Here is a 21366-nt window from a genome sequence, read left to right as displayed (position 1 = left end):
GCTTTCAACATTGTTAAGAAATATTTATTATCTGTAACCAGAAGACAGTTGGGTGTTTATTTTGCTACCTTTGTTATGGAATGTGTACAGTAGTTCCAGAAAATTCATTATCAATACCCCCCCCCCCCTCCCACAGAGGAATTTCACATTTTGAGGGGTATAGGGGTAGGGGGGTCAGAGAAAGAACAAAACTACAGAGTTTGTATTTGTATGGAAGAAAATTGAAATTTCCAGGGCATTGGTCCTCCTTGGGGGAAGTATGGATAATTTCTGGAATTACACAATATACATCTATTTCGAAAATAAGGTCGGTAGAGGTTTTGGTGCATGTTGAATTGGAGCTGTGAATGCAATAAGCAAAAGGTCACAACAATGTGATATTTTCCTAAACTTCACATTTTCCTGGCATAATTCGTTATGTGCTGACATTATTTAATACATGATTATGAATATAAAACAATTCACACTTGGTAAGCAACATGCAACAAAACCTTCACCAACCTTTGTTGATTTTTTTGCTGGTGGGTAACAGTCAACATGTTTATTGTATGTCCTGCAATTTAAGCTAGGAGTGTGTTCAAAAAATCTAACCCTGTATTGCAGCTTGGATGTTGATCAAGATAGAGTGACAATTTAGCACGAAACCTGTGAAACAAATACTAATTTTTAGCACTAAATAGTGATAATCAAACAATAGGAAACAAAGGATTCTGTATGAATTACTACTAATTAGTACTAAATATTATTCACAGGTTTAGTTCGTGCACTCTATATCATAAATAATACTAAGTATATTTTATTTTTAGACCATGGGCTAAGGCTGTGGAACATCAAAACAGATGTGTTAGTGGCAGTGTTTGGAGGTGTTGATGGTCACAGAGATGAAGTATTAAGTGTAGTAAGTCACTGATAAAGAGTTTTCCTGGAGGAAAAGACATGGTCATAGTCTCATTTGCACCATTTTTAATAGGCCTTATATGTTGTTGGTGCATAATATTTTCCCATATCAGACCATTTGTCATTTCCAAGAGTATCATTTCTTTGTTTAATGGTTGTGAATGAGAAGACACATGAATACTGGGGTAAAAGTATGGTTCTTATGCCTATCAAACATTTCAAAAAATACCCCTGAAAGATACCAAAAGTCTTTTTATAAGGGCACAGTTATACCCTAAGAGATAACAAGATACCAAACCGCTGATTTTTACCCCAACAGATACAACAGCATACCTGATACCCTTACCCTGGAGTCCCTCCCCCCCCCCCCCCCCCTCCCCCGTGAATATGGATACAAAGTTCTCTTTTTAATGACCCCCCTTCTTTCACCAAGTCCAAGTCACAATCCTCCGTCCCTGATAAATACTTAGCAGTCCTTTACCTGCAACAAGCCATTCATTCACCTGCCATTCTTTACATTTCTCTGGAATTGGAATTTGGGGTGTGTAAACCAGAATTTAATTATCTTGAATGACGGCAATCTTGACACTACTTTAAAATGGTTCTGGAAGATTATAAGGTTTTTGTACGTTAGCATTTAGGTATGGAGAATCTCCCCTGACAGGCAAGCTTGTGGTGATAAGCCAATAAGTAAACAGAAAGGGTACGAGGGTGGGTGTGTCTCCTTTCTCCATGCTGGTTCACACCAAATGACATATTGCATAACTTATTCTTCCTTAAATAATGCTCATTATGTCATCAGCCAGGACAGTTAATGGATATTCAATGAAATAGGATAGTGGATAAGCTGCAATATGAAGTGCATAGAAAATACTAAAACTAATTGTTTTACAGGATTTTGATGTGCTTGGAACAAAACTTATTTCATGTGGAATGGATCACTCATTAAAAATCTGGAACTTGGAAACAGATAGACTTAAAGAGGTTTGTTCACACAGATGATAAACTCAAAGGATGCCTTAGTACTGTAAATACAAAATGAATACTGTACTTGCCAAACTTGTCAGTTACAATATATGTAGATAACAATGACAAGTTGAATGAAATGGGGGAGGATCCAGGGGGGGTGAGGGGGTGACTAGTTTTGACCTTTTACGCAAATAAAAAAAACTAAAACTGATAACATTTTATCTACATAAACCTAATTTAATCTGCGCAATCACAGGGCAGTAACTTAAGGGCAGGAGACAAGTGGGTTCAGCATACTGCACACCCCAATAAAATTTCGAAATTAAGACCCTCGGAAATGCAATTTCCAAAGACCAAAAGTTATGATTTTTATTTTCTGCAAGAGGTTGATAAGAAGTGTTTTTGGTGTAAGAGATAATTCAAGTTTTGAAATTGTAAACCCTAATGTTGATAATCGTAAGATGTACTAGGAAATAATTTAACCACACATTTGGTAAATATGATTTTGAAAATGTCCATTATTTTTAATTTTATTAAATGTCTTTCAACAGGCTTGTAAAAACTCTTACACCTTTGATGCAAGCACTAGTAAAAAGTAAGTAGTTAAAGACTCATTTAATAGTTATTTGATTGCCAAAATGATTCTCTATCCTGTATAAGTTCAGAGCTTTCAGTAGAAGGCGGCAACCGGCGATTGATCGCCGGATAGTTCTGCCTAAACTGCCGGCTATTTTCAACTTAATAGTACACATAATTAATAAAAAAGGGGTCTAAAATTCCATTTATTGCCCCCTAATATTTGGGAATAACCACTTACTCCAAAAAATATTGAAAGCTCTGTAAGTTCTGAGGAGAAAAATGAGATTGAATAGCCTTACTGAACAGATGATGCTTCATACATCATTATGTGTCATTGCTAATCTGTCACTGAATACGTATATACCATAAACCTATGAAAATACGCCCTGGACTCGTGTTTGCCAAACTTCCCTTTTTGTTGGCCTATTTTTAATATATAGTTTAATTAGAGTGGAACGGTAGGTCACCAATTAAATATTAGGTTACCAGATCATACATTAGTTTCACCTTGCTTTAGGTTAGACTAGTCATGCTCGTTTTTACCCTATCCACCCTCCCTTAGGATGGCAGTTGTATTGTGTCCAAAATATATACAGTATCAAATTGCCCTGTTTTGCCCAAACACCGGTTGTCGATTTTTGTTCATGTATAGTATAATGAATATTAAGAACTAAATAAGCTGGAGTTGGTGGGCTTATTTTTGGTTTGAAACTGTTATTATATAACTCTATTTTTAATTAAAAATATTAATATGATAACTCGTTATTTTTATAACTCTAAAACAGACAATTCAAGACAATTCATGAACATTACCCAAACTTCACCACACGAGACATTCACAGGAATTACGTAGATTGTGTCCGATGGCTAGGAGACCTAGTACTTTCAAAGGTAATCAATACAAGCTCAATGAGCTTTTATCACCAAATTGCCCTATTTCACTATGACGTCACATCAAAACAATCTATTGCTTAAACGCAATTTAAGGATCATGATCATTGGAGGGGGTCAAATCAATGCAAATTCACTGAAAATTGTTCTAAAACCCGTATCAATCCACGAAGAGAAGTAGAATAGCCAGCAAATGCTCAGAATATTTTTTAGTACATATTAACACATTATATCTGAAAACCATGCCATTTTAGATTAAACTTGCTTGCTAGAAGCAAATTTTGTTGAATTTTCTATTGGATTTGGCGATTCTATCCCCCACATAAACAAGCAGTGACATCATAGTGAAATAGGGCAATTCCAAAGGTCTCCAAAACTCACAGGACTAATTTGAAAAAAAATCACCAATAGCTAGAAAGACAATGTTAAAAATTGTAAACCTGAAGCTTGGGGAAGTACTGTACGTTTAAAAATTTTAATTTTGTAGCAAAACATTATTTTGTTGGTAGGCAAGAGATGCTCACTAGCATCTAACTAATTATAGAATGATATAATAATATTAAATATATATAAAATATAATGTTATAAAATAACATTATTTGCAGCCTTGTTCATAGGAATACAGAATTGGTTTGACTTCGAATTGGTTCACTAATATATAAACTGGTCTTTTTAAATATGTTGTAGTCATGTGAAAATTGTATTGTTTGCTGGAAGCCAGATGGAAAATTAGAAGATATCTTACAAAAGGTGACTTTTATTATAATATTATATTAATAAGAGGTTTACTTTTTCCCCTCCAGAATTTCCATTTCCCTCTTGATTGGGGTGTGGATATTTTCTGGCACTACTACTTTCTGCTTTCATGAAAACGATTTTGAGTCCTCCCTACTATTGCTTACAGACTCACTTCAGTGATGAGATTCTTTGAGAAAGCAAAGTGGACGAGTAAGATGTGTCGGTCCTCTCTTAAGTTCTTTCTAGTCTCATGAAAACACTGTTAGTAGTAACTGCAAATGTACAAACAAAGCTGATAATGATGTTTTATAAATGTTGTTTTATCAACAGACAGGCAACAGTGATCATGGTGTTGAAGTTCTTCACAGGTTTGTGGCTAGGGACTGTTCATTTTTTATTTGGGAGGGGAGGGAGGGGTGGTGGGATTTGCTTGATTACCCATACCAGATATCTGACTCCTCCCTCTCCATTGTTACATAAAAAATGGCCTCCACTTCTTTTCCATTCTGTTTATTGTAAGAGTACATTTAATTAACAAACAAAAAAAGAGCTTTTTCGGTGCTCCATTCAGTAATAAAGCACACAGGAAGTGGCGTAAGAAGTGTAAGGAGAAGCACGAACCGTAGGCGAGTACTTCTTGAGTGCTTCAGCGTTTCCCAATTGCTTTATTACTGAATGGAGCACGGAAAAGCTGTTTTTAATTATTCGTTTTATTATATAGCTATATAGCTAGCTAGCGGGGGGGGGGGGTATGGAATTTATTTACGCAAAAAGAAAGACGGTCGCAGGATCTAGCAGCATTTTTCACGTGCGGATGGCGTCAGCACTGTGCTCCGTTCACTAGTAAATAACAGCTTTCGACCAATTAGCGCACTCGTACTATCCAAACTTTAATAATATAAGATATTACATGGCTGCTAGGAGATACATATTTTATCTTCTTGTGTTGAGATCTCTCACTCATTACCTGCACTCTCATGTAAGATATCACATAAAACTCAAAGCTAACATCTGTATTGTCACACAGCCATGTAATATCTTCTATATATATCTTATAATTATGATAGATCGAATGCATTTAACCTGTGAAATAAAAAATGTTAGTCAACATGTAATACATGTAGTCAAATAGACACTGTCAAAAGAAGACAAAAGAAGACAATGGAATTAGGGTCTACTGTACTAATGTTTATTGGTAAAATATCTGTTTCACGGGTTTGGTAGACACGGCTAAAAAACCGCAGATTGGCTAATTTAAATCTCCTATCAAAGTTAAACTGAAACGCTGGAGGTTCATTGGAAATATGAACATTCTGGAGCACGGGAAACACTCGCGCGTCCGCCATCTTGTTTTCCGGAACAGGCGGGAATTTTGGCGCATGCACAGCGGTTTTTTTAGCCGTGTCGGTTTGGTGACTTCACTCTAGGAGATGTAATGAGAGTACTACTCAGTTGTTTAAATACTGAATTCTTTCCTTTGTGATAACAGATTTGATTTCCATCAGTGTGATATCTGGTACATGAGATTTTCACTGGATTACGAACAAAGAGTAAGTTAAAAAAATATGAAACCCATATTGTAGCTGCAATAGTATCCATAAGTCATAATGAGGTTTATTCATTTGTTTTAAAGTGCAAATGAACCCTTTGACAATACATTCAGTACTGGTTCTGCATAAAGTAAATAGTTGATTGGTAAAATATTTCTTGATTTGAGTGATGCGTCTCTAAGTTATGAAGGTTTATACTTCCAATATAATAATGATGATGACGTCAGGTAAGGTATTTGAGTGTTTTGTTGTAACTAGTAATACTAAATGCTGGCCATTTTAAACTGATAAAACTTTTAAATAGCTTTCATGAACCAGTTCGATTTTGTATATTTAATTAAGCCTTAATAGACGTCACATCATTAGCATATTGGAAGTATAAACCTTCATAACTTAGAAACCCATCACTCAAATCAATAAATATTTTACCATTCAACTATTTACTTCATGTGGAATCAGTACTGAAAGTATTGTCGAAGGGCTCATTTGCACTTTAATAATGGCAATGTGCTGCAAGTCAGTACAATCAGTTTGTCATTCTTATTAAAATGCTCTATGGCAATCTTCAGTACTTTGATTATTTTATTATAATGATCCAGTATTGTGAGACGATTAAGCTTAATTGGTTTCAAAATAATTCTTTCCAATGTTTTTTAAGATTTCAGGTGCTACATTTATGCTCTATTCTTAATGTGTTTTTTTTTTTTTTGTTTTGTTTTTTTTTTGTTTTTTCTTTTTTGCCTTGCTTAGTTAATGGCTGCTGGTAATCAGACGGGTAAAGTGTTTGTTTGGGACATTGGATTTGAAGATCCAACCAAAGCAAGGTAAAGTTTGAAAGTAAACCATCATCTTGCATGTTGTTATTTTTTCAATTCGGATAATTTTTGTTATCAGTGACTGTAGAAATCAGAAAAATACTAAATCGTTTTCCCAAAAAATGGACTCGAGCTCCCACCCATAACAAATACATGACCTCTTTATTTCTTTATCAAATACATGAAATCTCTTTATACATATAATTATTACATTGAAATAATAAGATTTTAAGCATATTATAGATAGTTAGATAAATAGCTTATGCTGTATATATATATATATATTTATATTTTGATGTAATTCTATTTTTAGTCCACACGCCCCTTGTGGAAATCAGCTAAAAGTTGTCGGGGCAAGCGTGTTTTTAAATAAAGTTGACCTACCTACCTACTAGAGGAAGTTATGATAATTTAACGTACCTTCCTTTGCTCCAATCTCTGTCTCTTAATGAAATCCCTGAAAGAAAACTTTTCTATTTTGTAGATGCGCCAGCTTAGTTCACAACAAATGTACCGCAGCTATTCGTCAAACAGCTTTCAGTTATAATGGAAAGTAAGTATGCGTTTTAAGGGAGATAGGGTCACGTGATCTGTAAGTGCAAGCAGTCCATTAGAACTACGTCAAGATTCCTTTTTAATATTTTCGAAAACGTCAAACGAAAGTATTACTAAGTATTACACTTCAAGAAAATATTATGCATGAATAAACTGATTTTTGTTAATAAAAAAAAGAATAAATAGAAGAATAATAAAAAACGAATAAACTAAAGGCATTGAGAGCCGAAGGAAGGGGTGCAAACAAACGGGGATGGATTGAGGAATTGTACGTGCAGCTATATTGCATTATATAATGCATTTTGAGGATAACTTTAGCATAATTATCATTTTTTTTGAAGGATACTCATTTGTGTTTGCGACGATGGAACTGTTTGGCGTTGGGACCGGCTGAGATAATTGACAGGAAACACCACTGGACTACTAAGGCATGTAAAGAGGAAAACACACCGTCATCTGGGAAGAAAGCAATTTCCCTTTCAACGAGTTCAATAAGACGGTTGAAAGATAACACTCTGTGGGGGATATACAAATTTGTTTTCTAAATGATTTTAAAGATAAACTCAAAAAAATCAGGTAGCTTCTTGAAAGGTAGATCTTTTAGTGTCTCATAATGTAGTTTTGCCACAAGGAACTGAAAAGGCCATTCCGAGGTTGAGAAAAAACTGGCTTGAGTTGGTATTGCAGTGCATTGTGGGGCTGTTTTAGGGGACGAAAAAGACGCCATCTTGGAAACCTATCCCCTCTAACAGGCCCATAATGCACTGTAATGCCAATTCGACCCAGTTTATTCCTCGGAATGGCTAATATCTAGACCTTTCCCAGATTTCTTGAGTGACCACCGAACAATGGTTCCTAGTCGGTTCCGAGGGTTGAGCTTGAACTTGATGTGTTCATACGTTTACTTTATTTATAAATTCAACCTCGACTTGGAACCACTGTTTGTTCAATCTAGCATTTGTTTCACACTCTGTACTATCAAGAACAATAGCATTATCTGGGTCCCGCTGAGCTTTAGTAAAACCGAAAGAAGAAGACCGAAGAGAAAAACAAGCATGTTTTATTAATTGGGTTTTTCTTAGTATTTCAACTGGACAGATAACGTAAGAGTGCAAACCATATATTCGTGAAATAGCACTAAAACTAAACAGCACTAAACACATCTATATTTTTTGTTTTAAATTGTTTCATTGGTGCTATTTTGGTGCTATATGGTTTGCACTGGCTCTACTTGATCAAAAATGTGTATATATTAAAGTGACTAAATATTTTTTCAATATGAACCTACTAGAGTGCACGCTCTAAAACCGTGAACATTATATAGTACTAATTAGTACTATTTCGTACAGAATCCTTCGTTTTCTATTGTTTAATTATCACTATTTAGCACTAAAAGTTAGTATTTGTTTCACGGATTTAGTGTGAGCACTCTACTCCTTTTCTTCATTTATGTTCAGTGCTGTTTCAAAGAGGAATAAATAAACATTTTCTCATTTTCAACGTTTATTCATTTGTCTGAGGAATTTTTCGTTCTATGTGTAACCAAGTTGAAAACTGGTTGATAACATACTGGTTGAAGATTTATTCGAGTTTGTTGCGTTACGTTTGTACTAGCCACATTTGGAATGCCGGATGTAAGTGATCACGCAACAGTATTCGTAATTTGAAAAATAAATCAGTTCTCCAGATTTTGTGCTATTTAGTTGTGTTTTTGTTTAGTTCAAGTTTTAGTTTTAGTTTCACTTATTTTCCTGCGACCTATCTTGGAAAAGACCTGCAATGAGTTTCATCATCTTTGCCGTTCAACATCCACTTGGTCACATAAGGATGGTGCTGCAGGACTCTCTCTGGGTATGGCGGGAAATTAAAGATGAAACGAATACGCGTGTGAATTGGCGGGAAAATGGTACTGTGACCAAGACCTGGCTACTCTGTGATGTGGTGTCATTCGCATGTTTATTATAATAGACGTACCAGTTTCCAATTCCAAATTACCGCTGTTTTCTTGATTACAGACTCATTTACACAGGGTTAGCCTAGATTTTGTGCAGAATATTCACGTGTTCCAGTCAAGGTCCGTCGAGTTTCAAAGTGATTCTATTTTTGAAGCTGTGCATTCTTTACTTTACCATTGGTATTGGTGAATATTAAGACACTGATAAGAGGTTAACCTGTGTAAATGAGTCTGTAATCAAGGAACACATCGGTAATTTGGAATTTGGTCTATTTGCCATATACGTTTTGCTTCATCTCCTTGATTTGATGTGGGGGGTCTTTCGCAAGTTGTTGCATTGTGTTTCCTGTGGTCTCTTCTCAGGAAAGCCTTTAATCAACCCCTGAAATAATCGCCGTTGGTCTTGGTATTAAAATATCTGAGGAGAAAGTGCTCCTCTTGTAATTACATCTACAAATGGTTAGACATTTTTAAAGGTATAGGCCCCGTCTGTCTTCGCTATAATAACCCTGTATAGACCAAATTCGTGTTCGCTCGTGTTCGCTCGTGTTCGCTCGTATTCTACTCATGTTGAGTTTTAGAGGCGATCGTTATGACAATATTGTCAGTATTGATTCTACACGGGGTAAGCTGTTGAATGACCATTAGCAAATGGCATGGAAAGACCTTTATAACTTGAAGAAGTTGCACTCAAACTATGATTTTTTAGGGTCATTCAACAGCTTACCCCGTGTAGAATCGATACTGTGAATATTGTCAGAAGCTAAAAGAAGGCACTTTAAAACAGAACTGAGTGTGCACAAAAGTACTATACACTTCCATTTTCTAGACCATTTAAGTTAATAAAATTTTAAATGATAAACTAGCTCTTGGATGAGGAAACGGTTAACTAAATATTGAATGTGGCAGGATAGGAATTCAGTAGCGTGTTGGGTTTTCAGTGAGGCATTAACAAAGAAGAATTCTCCCGCTATCCAACAAACATCAGAGACTAACTGTTTCTTATTTTACTAGAAGAGTTTCAAAGCATTTTTTCTTGTGTTCTCACAGCGTAATTTAACTAGAATATTCAATATTCAGTGCTAAAAGGTCTTTAAATATAAGATTACCTTTGCTCGAAGCAATTTGAATCGCTAAACTGACCAAAGGTAACCCAAACAACAGCTAGACAATTCTGTTTATCAGAACAATGTAAAAAATCATTCTGTTTGTTTTGTGCTCAATTTTTACGATAACTTGCACACCGTAGAACCTGAACAAAAAAAGTTTTTCAATTGTCTACAATAGTTTATTAAAACAACTAACTAAAGCATGTCATTTAGGAGTGATTATTTCAAAAAATAAGCTCGGGACATCCCATTTTTCTTTGCCGTTTTTGAAATCAGCATTAAATTTCAGGTTGATAAAAAGTTTCAAGTTACAATTTTCTGTTTATTATTTAGCAAAGTAGTCAGCCACCTTAAATTCATATTTTAGATCTCTTATAAGAAATTATAAACAAGTGTATGGCACTCATCACTAGTTTCTCTTCTACTCCTGATCAATGATGTTCCATGATCCACCGAAAATATCGACGAATTCTCGGATGTTGGCTGAATAATGAGTCTATGAAACGCGGTATTGATGTTCATTCGATGAACACTTATGAATCTCTTAACGGCTTTTAAGATCTTTCTCAAGTATCTGCAGGTGCATGTATATGGCATTTCCCACAAGAATCAATAGTCAATTCATAAATACACTTGTGGTGAAAATTGAGAGGAAAGCAGAAGACACTGAAGCATGGCTAACGAATATGAATGTATCTGGGGAACAAATTTCTTCATATCTCACGGTCTGCTTACTACCATTACATGTTTCACTATATTGATTGGTGTGTTAACTACATGTGGAAACAGTCTTGTTCTACTTTCGATTTATAAAACACCTTCGCTACGATCATCCCACTTGTTTTTCCTGGGCTCGCTAGCTGTAGCCGATCTATCAGTTGGTATTATAACGATGCCTATGTATGCGTCTGCTGCATTGACTTGGCCGTTTTTACTGAAAAGCAACTCTTTCGAGATGGTTTTGGATTTTCTTGTCTTTCAGACATTGAGTGCTTCTTCTCTTAGTCTCTGTGCCGTTAGCTACGACAGATTCCTAGCTATTAAGTATCCTATGAGGTATACCTTGTTTATAACCAAGAGAAAAGTCTATGGGGGTTTGATGTTTGTTTGGATCTTTTCTGTAATTCTCGGCAGTTGTAGTTTTTTTGTTACTGGATACGAGATCCGTCCTTCTGTTTACTTAAGAGGCAGTCTCTGTAAAAGCGGCCCACTGCATTTCGGATCAGAAAATAGTTTTCCCTCAAACTTTTACCATAGAAAGGTAATTACTAGTAAGTAATGAAAATGACTTTATTTTCTCGAAATTCATCAAAATGATTTTTTTACAGCGCATAATTCCTGGACCACCGTTATCGCTAAATTTACATTTATTATCAATTGAAAATTGCCCATATTCAAGTCGTCACTGCTCGCAAAATATAAAACGCTGGAACAAACTATTTTTTTTCTTGACTTTTACATTTATTCTAGTGTCAAAAATAAGCAAAATTTTGAATGTTAAGCAAAAAGGGAAAAAGGAGAAAAATAAGTATTCATACCCATTTGACGGATTTTTGAAATCAAGACAAACCACCCCTCACTAAAAAGCTTTTTTCTCCCAAGTCCAGAACGGATTACTTAAGTTTTTTACTTCAATCTACTGATCGAAGGTTGATAAAAGTGGATTCATAAAAACATTTTGCGCTTTTTATGTATCTTCTTCACAGCAACCTCGGACTTTTTCGTGTTTTTACCAAAATGTCTCATGAAATATGCAAATTAAGTACTGAAATAAACTAAAACTAACCATTATTACTTGCTTGAATTTTACTATATCCGGTGTTAACACACTAAATATGATCTTATTTTCCATTTTAAACTACTTTGAAGTAAAATCGTCTCCAAGAAATACGCTATGATGCGTTTGACGCGGTATATGAACTGTTTTGAAGTTTATGCAAATTACTTATTGATAATGTAAACTAATTTTTCTAAATTATAGTTTCCAAAACTGTATTTCTTTTCTAAAAACTTGTCAAAAAGCATCTATTTTAATATATCTGATCTTCTTAAACTGCCCAAACTAAGGAAAATAGTCAAAATACAATTTATATGCCACGACGGAATGAACAGCTTAGTTCAAAACAAGTGATTAAATACGAATTAAGTCCAAGATTTTAGGTTAATTTGGTAAAAATGTCGGTATTCAATTAATTTAGATATGTCCAAGCGAAAAAGTTCCCATAAAATACAATGTTATGATGCGTTTGGCGAGGTATATGAACTGTTTTGAAGTTTATGCAAATTGAGTGTTGATAATGCAAACTAATCTAAAAAATAATTTTCAAAACTGTATTTTTTTTCTTTTACTATCTTGAAATAACTTTTTAAAAAACTTACCAGGGGCACAGAGTTTTATATGTCTGATCTTCCTAGACGGCCCACACTAAGGAAAATAGTCAAAATACTAGTACCATTTATCGATATCTACCACGACGGAGAATGACGACGGAATAAACAACTTTATAGTCAAAAACAAGTGATCAATTACGTCCAAGATTTTAGTTAATTCAGTAAAAATGTCTTGCTTTTCACAATTTCCTGGAGTTTTTGCAAAATGCTCGATTCAAGAGGTATTTCAGGGATATTTTGCCCACTGAATATAATGATGATATGCAAAGCCACTTTGTTGCAATCCACATCTATCAAAACAACAAGCGGGATCTTAGGGACGGACCATTAGATAGTCGATGGGGGGTTACGTGAATCCCCACAAAAAATATCTATCAAGCACTTAAACCTCAAAATATCGTGCAACCTCTTCTGCTAGAAGGAAAATATCTAACTGTACAAAATAACGTGCAAGGGTTGAGCAAAAATTAAAAATTAAAAAAATGATAATTCCTGCATCCCCCCATCATTTACCTAATAGTCCATCCCTTATTCAGCACGAGCTTACATGTTGACTCGCAACAGTTAGTGTCGTAACAGCACAAACATTGCTCCGCGTAATCGCGCCTATAAAAGACAACTTCATAGCAAAAGATATGAAAGTTTGCGTAAAGAATCATACTCATTTTAGCCTTGTAAAATTTTGGCGACCCACTAAGGCTTGCCTCTATTCAACACAACAAGGTATACCAGGCTACAAGAGCTCTAATACCTAAGTCGGCATTCAATTAAAATTTCGATATGTCCAAGCGAACGTTTAGAAAAACGAGTGGTGGTGACTAGTAGAACCCTAGTTTGGACTGCGTTCGGTGTTTCTGAATAAAACAGTCGGAACTCGTGAATAAATTTAATCACCGTAAAAAGCTTTGGTGAAACTTACGTTTCGGACGCTTAGTCCTTATAAATCGTCGGAGTACGTGACATTTAGATAGTCTGCGTAGCAGCGCTTTGAGGGGAGGGGTAGGAAGGGACGGGGGAGGCAAGTCGTCTTTAGGCGCGATTACACCGAGAAATTTTTGCCCTATCTAAACGTTCGCTTGGACATATCTAAATTAATTGAATACCGACATTTTTACCAAATTAACCTAAAATCTTGGACTTAATTCGTATTTAATCACTTGTTTTGAACTAAGCTGTTCATTCCGTCGTGGCATATAAATTGTATTTTGACTATTTTCCTTAGTTTGGGCAGTTTAAGAAGATCAGATATATTAAAATAGATGCTTTTTGACAAGTTTTTAGAAAAGAAATACAGTTTTGGAAGCTATAATTTAGAAAAATTAGTTTACATTATCAATAAGTAATTTGCATAAACTTCAAAACAGTTCATATACCGCGTCAAACGCATCATAGCGTATTTCTTGGAGACGATTTTACTTCAAAGTAGTTTAAAATGGAAAATAAGATCATATTTAGTGTGTTAACACCGGATATAGTAAAATTCAAGCAAGTAATAATGGTTAGTTTTAGTTTATTTCAGTACTTAATTTGCATATTTCATGAGACATTTTGGTAAAAACACGAAAAAGTCCGAGGTTGCTGTGAAGAAGATACATAAAAAGCGCAAAATGTTTTTATGAATCCACTTTTATCAACCTTCGATCAGTAGATTGAAGTAAAAAACTTAAGTAATCCGTTCTGGACTTGGGAGAAAAAAGCTTTTTAGTGAGGGGTGGTTTGTCTTGATTTCAAAAATCCGTCAAATGGGTATGAATACTTATTTTTCTCCTTTTTCCCTTTTTGCTTAACATTCAAAATTTTGCTTATTTTTGACACTAGAATAAATGTAAAAGTCAAGAAAAAAAATAGTTTGTTCCAGCGTTTTATATTTTGCGAGCAGTGACGACTTGAATATGGGCAATTTTCAATTGATAATAAATGTAAATTTAGCGATAACGGTGGTCCAGGAATTATGCGCTGTAAAAAAATCATTTTGATGAATTTCGAGAAAATAAAGTCATTTTCATTACTTACTAGTAATTACCTTTCTATGGTAAAAGTTTGAGGGAAAACTATTTTCTGATCCGAAATGCAGTGGGCCGCTTTTACAGAGACTGTCTCTTAATAGTTGTTTTCGTTTCATTTGTCATACCCTTTGCCTTCATAGCTTTTTTCTACTTTAAAATCTACAAAGTGGCAAGGCGTCAGGCAAGACAAATTTCTAACCAAGCTAATGTTTCATGGACAACTGAAAATTTGAGCAAAGATGAAAGAAATGATGCGGAGAGGCGAACCCGCAAACGTGATTATAAAGCTGCTGTGACTATTGCTATAGTGATTGGCACCTTTGCTGTTTGCTGGCTTCCCAATTTGGTCATCGGTGTTGTTCACTTTGCTTTCTCAAGAGAGAACGAGTGCAAAGCAGAAAGAACTGAACAGTTTTGGTTAATAACTATTCCTTTTGCGATTTTGAACTCGGCCGTTAATCCTGTGATATACGCGATAAGAAATAAATATTTTCGCAAGGCCTTCAAACAAATACTACGGTTTTACGAAAACACTGATACACTCTAGCGGCTACACCTTATCTAAGCTATATGTTTAAAAAAAAACTATTTAGTCTAAAGCTTCAGTTCTATATACCTTAGCGGGCCTTAGCAGGGACGGTATTTGACGATCAGACATTACATTAAGGCCCCGTCCACACGTATCCGGAAATTTTTGTATCCGCAATTTTTTTTATTTTTTTTTTTCGGATACGGATTGCGTCCACACGTGTCCGGAAATTTTTGTATCCGTATCCGGAAATTTTCAAAATTTTCGAATTCGCTCCGAATACGGATACGTGTGGACGGTCGTGTAAACACGAATTTGCGCATGCTCAATAAGAAAACCTATCCGTCAAGGGACTAGGCACTAGCGTGCATCAGGGCGGATCAAGAAATTTGCGGATACGTGTGGACAGTGAAAACGAATACGCTGCGTGTGGACGCGAGCATTTTCGTATCCGGAAAAAAAAAAAAATTGCGAATACAAAACTTTCCGGATACGTGTGGACGGGGCCTAAATATAACAGTAGCCATTTCTCTTTCGTTTCTTTTTCATATATAACTCAAGTCATTAAAGCTTCCATATTTCATATAACTCATGTATCCAGCAACCTGAAGATTGAAAAATAAAGTATTCAATACATAGTTAATAGTTAATAGATAGTTAGTATCAACTATGTTCAATACAAGGAATTTTAAAGTACTCATTCAACAGCAAAAATATTGTAAAAGTGTATTATTCTATTTCATTATCACCTTAGTTAAGAAATAAAAATTTAAAACTCCATTTTACTTTTTTTAAATGTGTTTTGGAGAAAAGAAAATATCATCTAGATGAAAGTATTGTATTTTAACTGACTTTAAGGTATTAGGAAACGTTTACGACCACTATGCGCGCAAACTTAAATAACGCGCTTGCTTTATAGTATAACACAAACAAAGTATGCATTTTCTGAAAGCTGAATAAACATAGTTTATAAAGCAATCTTCAAAATACGATTTTTTAAATTGTTGTTTACGTTATTGTCCTCGAAGCGAAATTTGACCATGCCTCAGTAAAAACGTTAACGGACACGTACATTTTAAGCTATGTTTGCGAAAAATGTCATAACATACTCAGGAGAAAATAAGCTCCAAAAGGGTGTCCCAGATTTTTGATGTCTGTTTTATATCTCTCGCTATTTTTGATCAAAGTTCGACGATTGCTTTTGGAGTGTTGTTTAGAGTAAAAAGCCTCATAACTTTGGAAAGGAATTAAATTTCAAAAATCGGAGACACCCTTTTTTGGGTTATGAGTTTCTTTTTAAACTCTCCAAAATTTAGAAAATTGAATGAAATCCAAGGGCCTTTTAGCTTTTCGAAGTTGAAGTTTTAGCGGCAAATAAAGCTCGAGAAAATTGCATTTCTTTGTTTGGAGCCGGAAGCTGCAGGGAGCCACGATGGTGTTGGTCAAAACACCTTCAGCCTTCCATTTTGTCATCACTTGTCATATTATCTGTTGTTCTGGACGATCGCAATGTAAGATCTTTTTACAAGGACAAAGGAGCATTTGGAGTCAACGTTATTGCAAGCGATGGGACATTTCCGGTCTTGATAAAGTCACGATTTCGAATTGCCTCAAAATTTTGGTTTTTCCAATCAAATATTGCAAGAAGTTTCACTAACATATGAAAGACCAAAGTTTAAAGTTACGAAATTTCAGAAAAAAATTTTTTTCGAGCAAATCGTCATTTTTCGTATCCTAATACCTTAAAGTGAAGCTAAGTGACGGACCCCATTATATAATTGAGGGAGGCTGCGTAAATCCGGGAAAAATATCTAGCAACACTTCACCCAACAACAAAAAAAGTGTGACTTGAATAGATAGAACTGTGGTGTAATAATGTTAGAATGTTGATCATCACAGTGAATAAGCGAATAAGCGTTGAAGCCTGAAATCATTTTTTCAGGTCTTTCTTTACAGCGTTCGCTTAGATCGCTTATTCACTGTGATGATCAACATTCCTCTTTTTTCAGTAAAGAAATAGGGGTTGTGCAAAACAATTAAACCTGGACAGTTTGCGATGTCAGTGACTATGGGTTTTCAGGTGATAGGAATCTGAAGTGGTCAGGAGCACTTTAGGCAAAGTGACATCAAGCATCACGTCAATGGTTCAAGTGATCAGATCCCGATAACACTTCCTTGGATATTCATCCATCAATAAAAGATTGCAAAGAGCAAACCATAGATAGTATAAGAGCTAGAACCACTCTATTGAGCCAATTCATATATCGCAGTTTTACATGCTAATGAGGCCTTCCCAAAATTGAGGAAGGGACTTGGGCCGAGTGAAATATCAATCTAATTTTTAAAAATAATCACAAAACAGATCATACTAATATTAGTATCATTACCGGGTTTGAGTGTGTTTGGATGAATACCTAGTCTCCTACGCAGCCGCTATGAGTTTCGTCACGCGACGCTCACTCCCCTAAGTAAGCGTCGCGTGACGAAACTCATAGCGGCTGCGTAGGAGACTAATGAATACCTAGTGAGAAGCAAGCTTTTAAAAGTTGCAAAAATAACAGGAATGCACGACCAGGGCTTGAGGACAGCGTCCCAAAAACCGTACATTCTCTCTTATTTTTACGTTTTGTTTAAAGCCTGCAAATTTTCCGAACATAAAAAATCTCTTAGATTAACTTCCTTTTTTTAACAAGTTGTAAGCTGATTTTCACAGTATTTTTATTTCGTGTTCTCCACACAGGTCATTAAAATATTAGCAGAACTTATTGGCATGTAAAAATGCGATATACAAATTTGTTCTTATATTTCAGGTTAATGAGTTTGTAATGAGTTTGTTTGGAACGTTCGATGTGTGTGCGCACACAAAAAGCTCATACAAAAACCGCTAGTCAAACTACCTTCAAAGTCTTTTTGAATGAATAGATGTCCTGAGAAATTTACTTGCATAGCTCTTTTATTTTTTGAGTTTTGAAATTTTGTGCGAAGCTTGGTTTTCGCCATTTTTTTTAATCAAAAATTTGTGAAGGCTAGAGTAATGTCCAAAACTCCATATGTAGAAAGTTTAAGATTCTCATTTACGGCAAACGTGAAACGTCAGTTGACCACTAAAAGATTCTTTAAAAATAGTGAAAAGGAATCGCAAAAATCTCCAAGTAGTAGATAAACAAAAGAATACTTGTCTTTGACGAGAAGGTTTGCAAAAGGTAAAGTGAAATGTAAGGAAACGATGAAAATGTGTTCACGTTTGCCGTTTGCGGGAAGGAAAACTGAACGGGAATTTTAATCTGCGTTTTATCTCGAAAACGACCTCAAGTCACTCAGTTTTTCTTTATTTAATTTAAATTAGCATTGACGTTTTTCATTAACATTTTGCTAGAGAGGAGTCAGACACTTTATTACGATGGAAAATCAGTAGAAACCTAAGACATATACTTTCCGGGGACTAGTTGTTCAGGATTCTTGATAGGGTCTTGATAGTGTTTGCAGTCATTGGCATGTTTGTCATTCGTTGCGTTGTTGTTCGACCAAGTACTTGTTGAAAAAATTCTCTCTCCCAAACACTTAGAATTTAAGGACTTTTCAGTTGAGGTCTGTCCAGGTGGCCCGGTTGCCATGGTAACCTCTGCGAACGGACAAGACTTCCCACATGTATCATTACGATGAGTTTTAACGCTGTCTTTCTAATGTTTTCTTTTGAGTAAAACGATCATATAGGGTAGAACCTATGTTAGGCTGCGTTCATAATGACAGAGGGAAGGGGGGAGGGCAGGTGAAATCTTTAAATGACAAAAAAATTATTAAGAATCCCCCTTGAAGTCCCCCAAAAAATAACTACACCCCCGGGCAATCTCTCGTAGCTTCTTTTAAAAATCCCCCCCAATTCTCTGATAAAATTTTCAACCCCCCTCCCCCCTCCCCCATTTTACTGGTAAAACATTTTCCGATCCCCCCTAAATTTCACCTTCCTCCCCCCCCCCCCCCCCCCCCCCTTTCTGACATCCAATACAATACAATAGAACCTCATAACCAATGGCACCTTATACTTGAGAGTGCATGGGTGTTTGGTTCCTAATATATTATAGGTATATATATATATATATATATATACTTTGTATTAGGTATTTTTCTTATTTCGTTTTCACGTATCAGCATACACTGATGAATGTATGCTGATATCCAGTGGCGGATCAAGGGGGGGGGGGGGGGTTCGAAGGGTTCCACGGAACCCCCCTTGAAGGTTTGATCTTTTAGGTAATAGAAATATGTCTTAGATAAATTTTGTTTAAAAGTATCCACAAGCATAATGTTGAACACGAAATGATAAATATTTGCTGTTATGATATTAGTAAATTAGGTGATTAGAGCCAATTTTTTTGTCAGACATCGACTAAACAAAAGAGAATTACACACAGTTTAAGAAACGGAACCCCCCTTTGAAAAATCCTGGATCCGCCACTGATATCGCTTTTTGTAGTGACGCTGATTGATTAAAAACAGAAAACGACTGTCAGTGTTCATATTGTTGAAATTAATGCTGGTGTTTTTTTCTATGAACTCTCTTAAATCGTTTCTATGAGTCATATAGTGGACATCAAACTAGAAAGTGTTTTTCGTTTTCTACTCCCGACTTACACACTGGGCAAATCCTTTCATCGTAAATGAGATAAGGCCTCTTATACCTCCCCGTTTCTACTTCAAGCTTATGGTTACTAATTCTTAATTTTGTAAGCGCCACTCTGTGCTTAATATTGGTGACTTGACTTAAATATTCTTCAAAGTTATAATCCGTTTTGAAATGACGAAAGACTCTGAGTTTATTTTTATGTCTGTCGTCTTTCCTTTCATCATTGTGGAGATTACTCCATAAAATTTGCCTCTCAATGTCATATATTCTTTGGGTTATTATTTTTCCATATTCATACCATCTTGGAGAAAGTTCATTTTGTTTCATCCAAATTATTCCCAATCCGAGTTGTTCTAAAGTAGTTTTAATTTTTATGCTCCAAAAGGCTTTTTTAGTTTCATTTTTAATATCTTGGTAGACTTCAGCTGAAAGTTTTTTTTGGGTGTAGTTCCGACTTTATAATTTTATGCCAGAATTTAAAGCTTTTACTGCATGCTTTGCATTTTAGCGGAAACCTTCCTAACTCAGCTCTGCATGCAAGGTTACTAGCATTTTTTGTCACCTTGAGGAACATTTTGCAAAATTTCAAATGAACAAGTTCCATGGGCTCTTGGTCTTTGGTGCTTAATGTTTCGATACCCCATATCTCACTTGCGTATAGAAGTATTGGTGTAACAAGCGAGTCAAACAGTTTTATAGTTAATTTGATATTGGATGTGAAAAATTCACCCATTTGTTTTTTCATCTGAAATAGTGCCTTTAATGCAGCTTTTTTAAATTCTTGTTTTGCAAACGTAAAGTTTCCAAAGGTTGTAAAATTTAATCCTAAATATTTATATGATTTAACGTTTTCTAGTTTAAATTTGTTCAAATATAATTGAAAGTTATTCATTGTCTTCCCTGTATTATTGAAAACCATCACTTTTGTCTTTGTTATATTAACTGTTAAGCCTGATTGTTCACAAAATGTCTCTAGCTTGTCGAGATATTTCTGAAGCCCTTTGGCAGATTTAGAGAACAGAACCAGGTCATCTGCATATAAAAGAGTACTAATCGGTTTGCCATTCAACATTACATTATTGTTGTTACACGAATTTAATGATTCAGGCAGATCGTGAAGATACAAATTAAATAATGTAAGGCTCAGCATACAGCCTTGTTTAACACCAATATAACAGGAAAATGTCGGAGAAATGTGTCCATTTACTTTGATTGCTGATTGATCAGTGGAATACATCGATTGTATCCCTCTTAGAAAATGTCTTGGTAAATTATGAACGCACCCTTAGAGTCAAAACACCTGTACACATTTAAGAAAGATCTTTGGAAAAAGCCGTTAAGAGATTCTTAAGTGTTCTTCTAACTAAACTTCTATAAAACCTTTTCATACACTCAAGAAAACTGATCAAATCTACCGCCTGCAATTTAAAGGCGAATGAGTTTGATTAATTTCATTCTCCTACCCAGACCCCTCTCGTTTCTAGCGAAAAATCGGAGAATCAATTTTTCGCTAGAAACGAGAAGTATCTGGGTACGAGAATTGATTAAGTTATGACAAAATGGCCAAACTGTGTGTAATGTCCATGCTTTCAGTCCTATGCGCAGAAAAATACGCAGTTGAAAGCTAGAAAAATACCCCAGAAGCAGAAAGATTATTGCAAGTTTTGGCAGCGCGAAAGAAAAATCCCCCGTGGAGGTCCTACATCATTTTTTCACTAAGTATTGCGCGAGTGTTGGCAATTGCTGTGCAAACCCAGTA

The 21366-nt window shown here is 35.3% G+C and overlaps 2 protein-coding genes across 3 annotated transcripts in view; both read left to right on the top strand.

The window, feature by feature from the left end:
- LOC116286987 (polycomb protein EED) overlaps nt 1-8489 on the top strand; it is a 30710-nt gene extending 22221 nt beyond the window's left edge. For both annotated transcript variants that reach the window (XM_089037547.1, XM_089037548.1), the window contains 10 exons: nt 807-898; nt 1792-1881; nt 2418-2461; nt 3231-3336; nt 4024-4086; nt 4405-4442; nt 5564-5624; nt 6375-6448; nt 6924-6992; nt 7336-8489. In XM_089037547.1, the coding sequence (XP_088893673.1) occupies nt 807-898; nt 1792-1881; nt 2418-2461; nt 3231-3336; nt 4024-4086; nt 4405-4442; nt 5564-5624; nt 6375-6448; nt 6924-6992; nt 7336-7393 (695 nt within the window). In that variant the 3' untranslated portion in view covers nt 7394-8489. The remainder of the gene's footprint in view (nt 1-806; nt 899-1791; nt 1882-2417; nt 2462-3230; nt 3337-4023; nt 4087-4404; nt 4443-5563; nt 5625-6374; nt 6449-6923; nt 6993-7335) is intronic.
- A 2068-nt stretch (nt 8490-10557) lies between these two features.
- On the top strand, nt 10558-15057 carry LOC116286965 (adenosine receptor A2b-like). Its single transcript, XM_089038022.1, has 2 exons — nt 10558-11334; nt 14523-15057. The coding sequence occupies exons 1-2, from the start codon at nt 10731-10733 to the stop codon at nt 14999-15001; spliced, it is 1083 nt and encodes a 360-aa protein (XP_088894148.1). The 5' UTR covers nt 10558-10730; the 3' UTR covers nt 15002-15057.
- Nucleotides 15058-21366: the final 6309 nt, after the last annotated feature.

Source organism: Actinia tenebrosa, unplaced genomic scaffold (assembly GCF_029948245.1).
Source record: "Actinia tenebrosa isolate PJP-AT-01 unplaced genomic scaffold, QUT_ActTen_1.0 PGA_scaffold5__44_contigs__length_20552954, whole genome shotgun sequence".
Classification (NCBI taxonomy): Eukaryota; Metazoa; Cnidaria; class Anthozoa; order Actiniaria; family Actiniidae; genus Actinia; species Actinia tenebrosa.
This window is presented reverse-complemented; position numbering and strand designations above follow the sequence as displayed.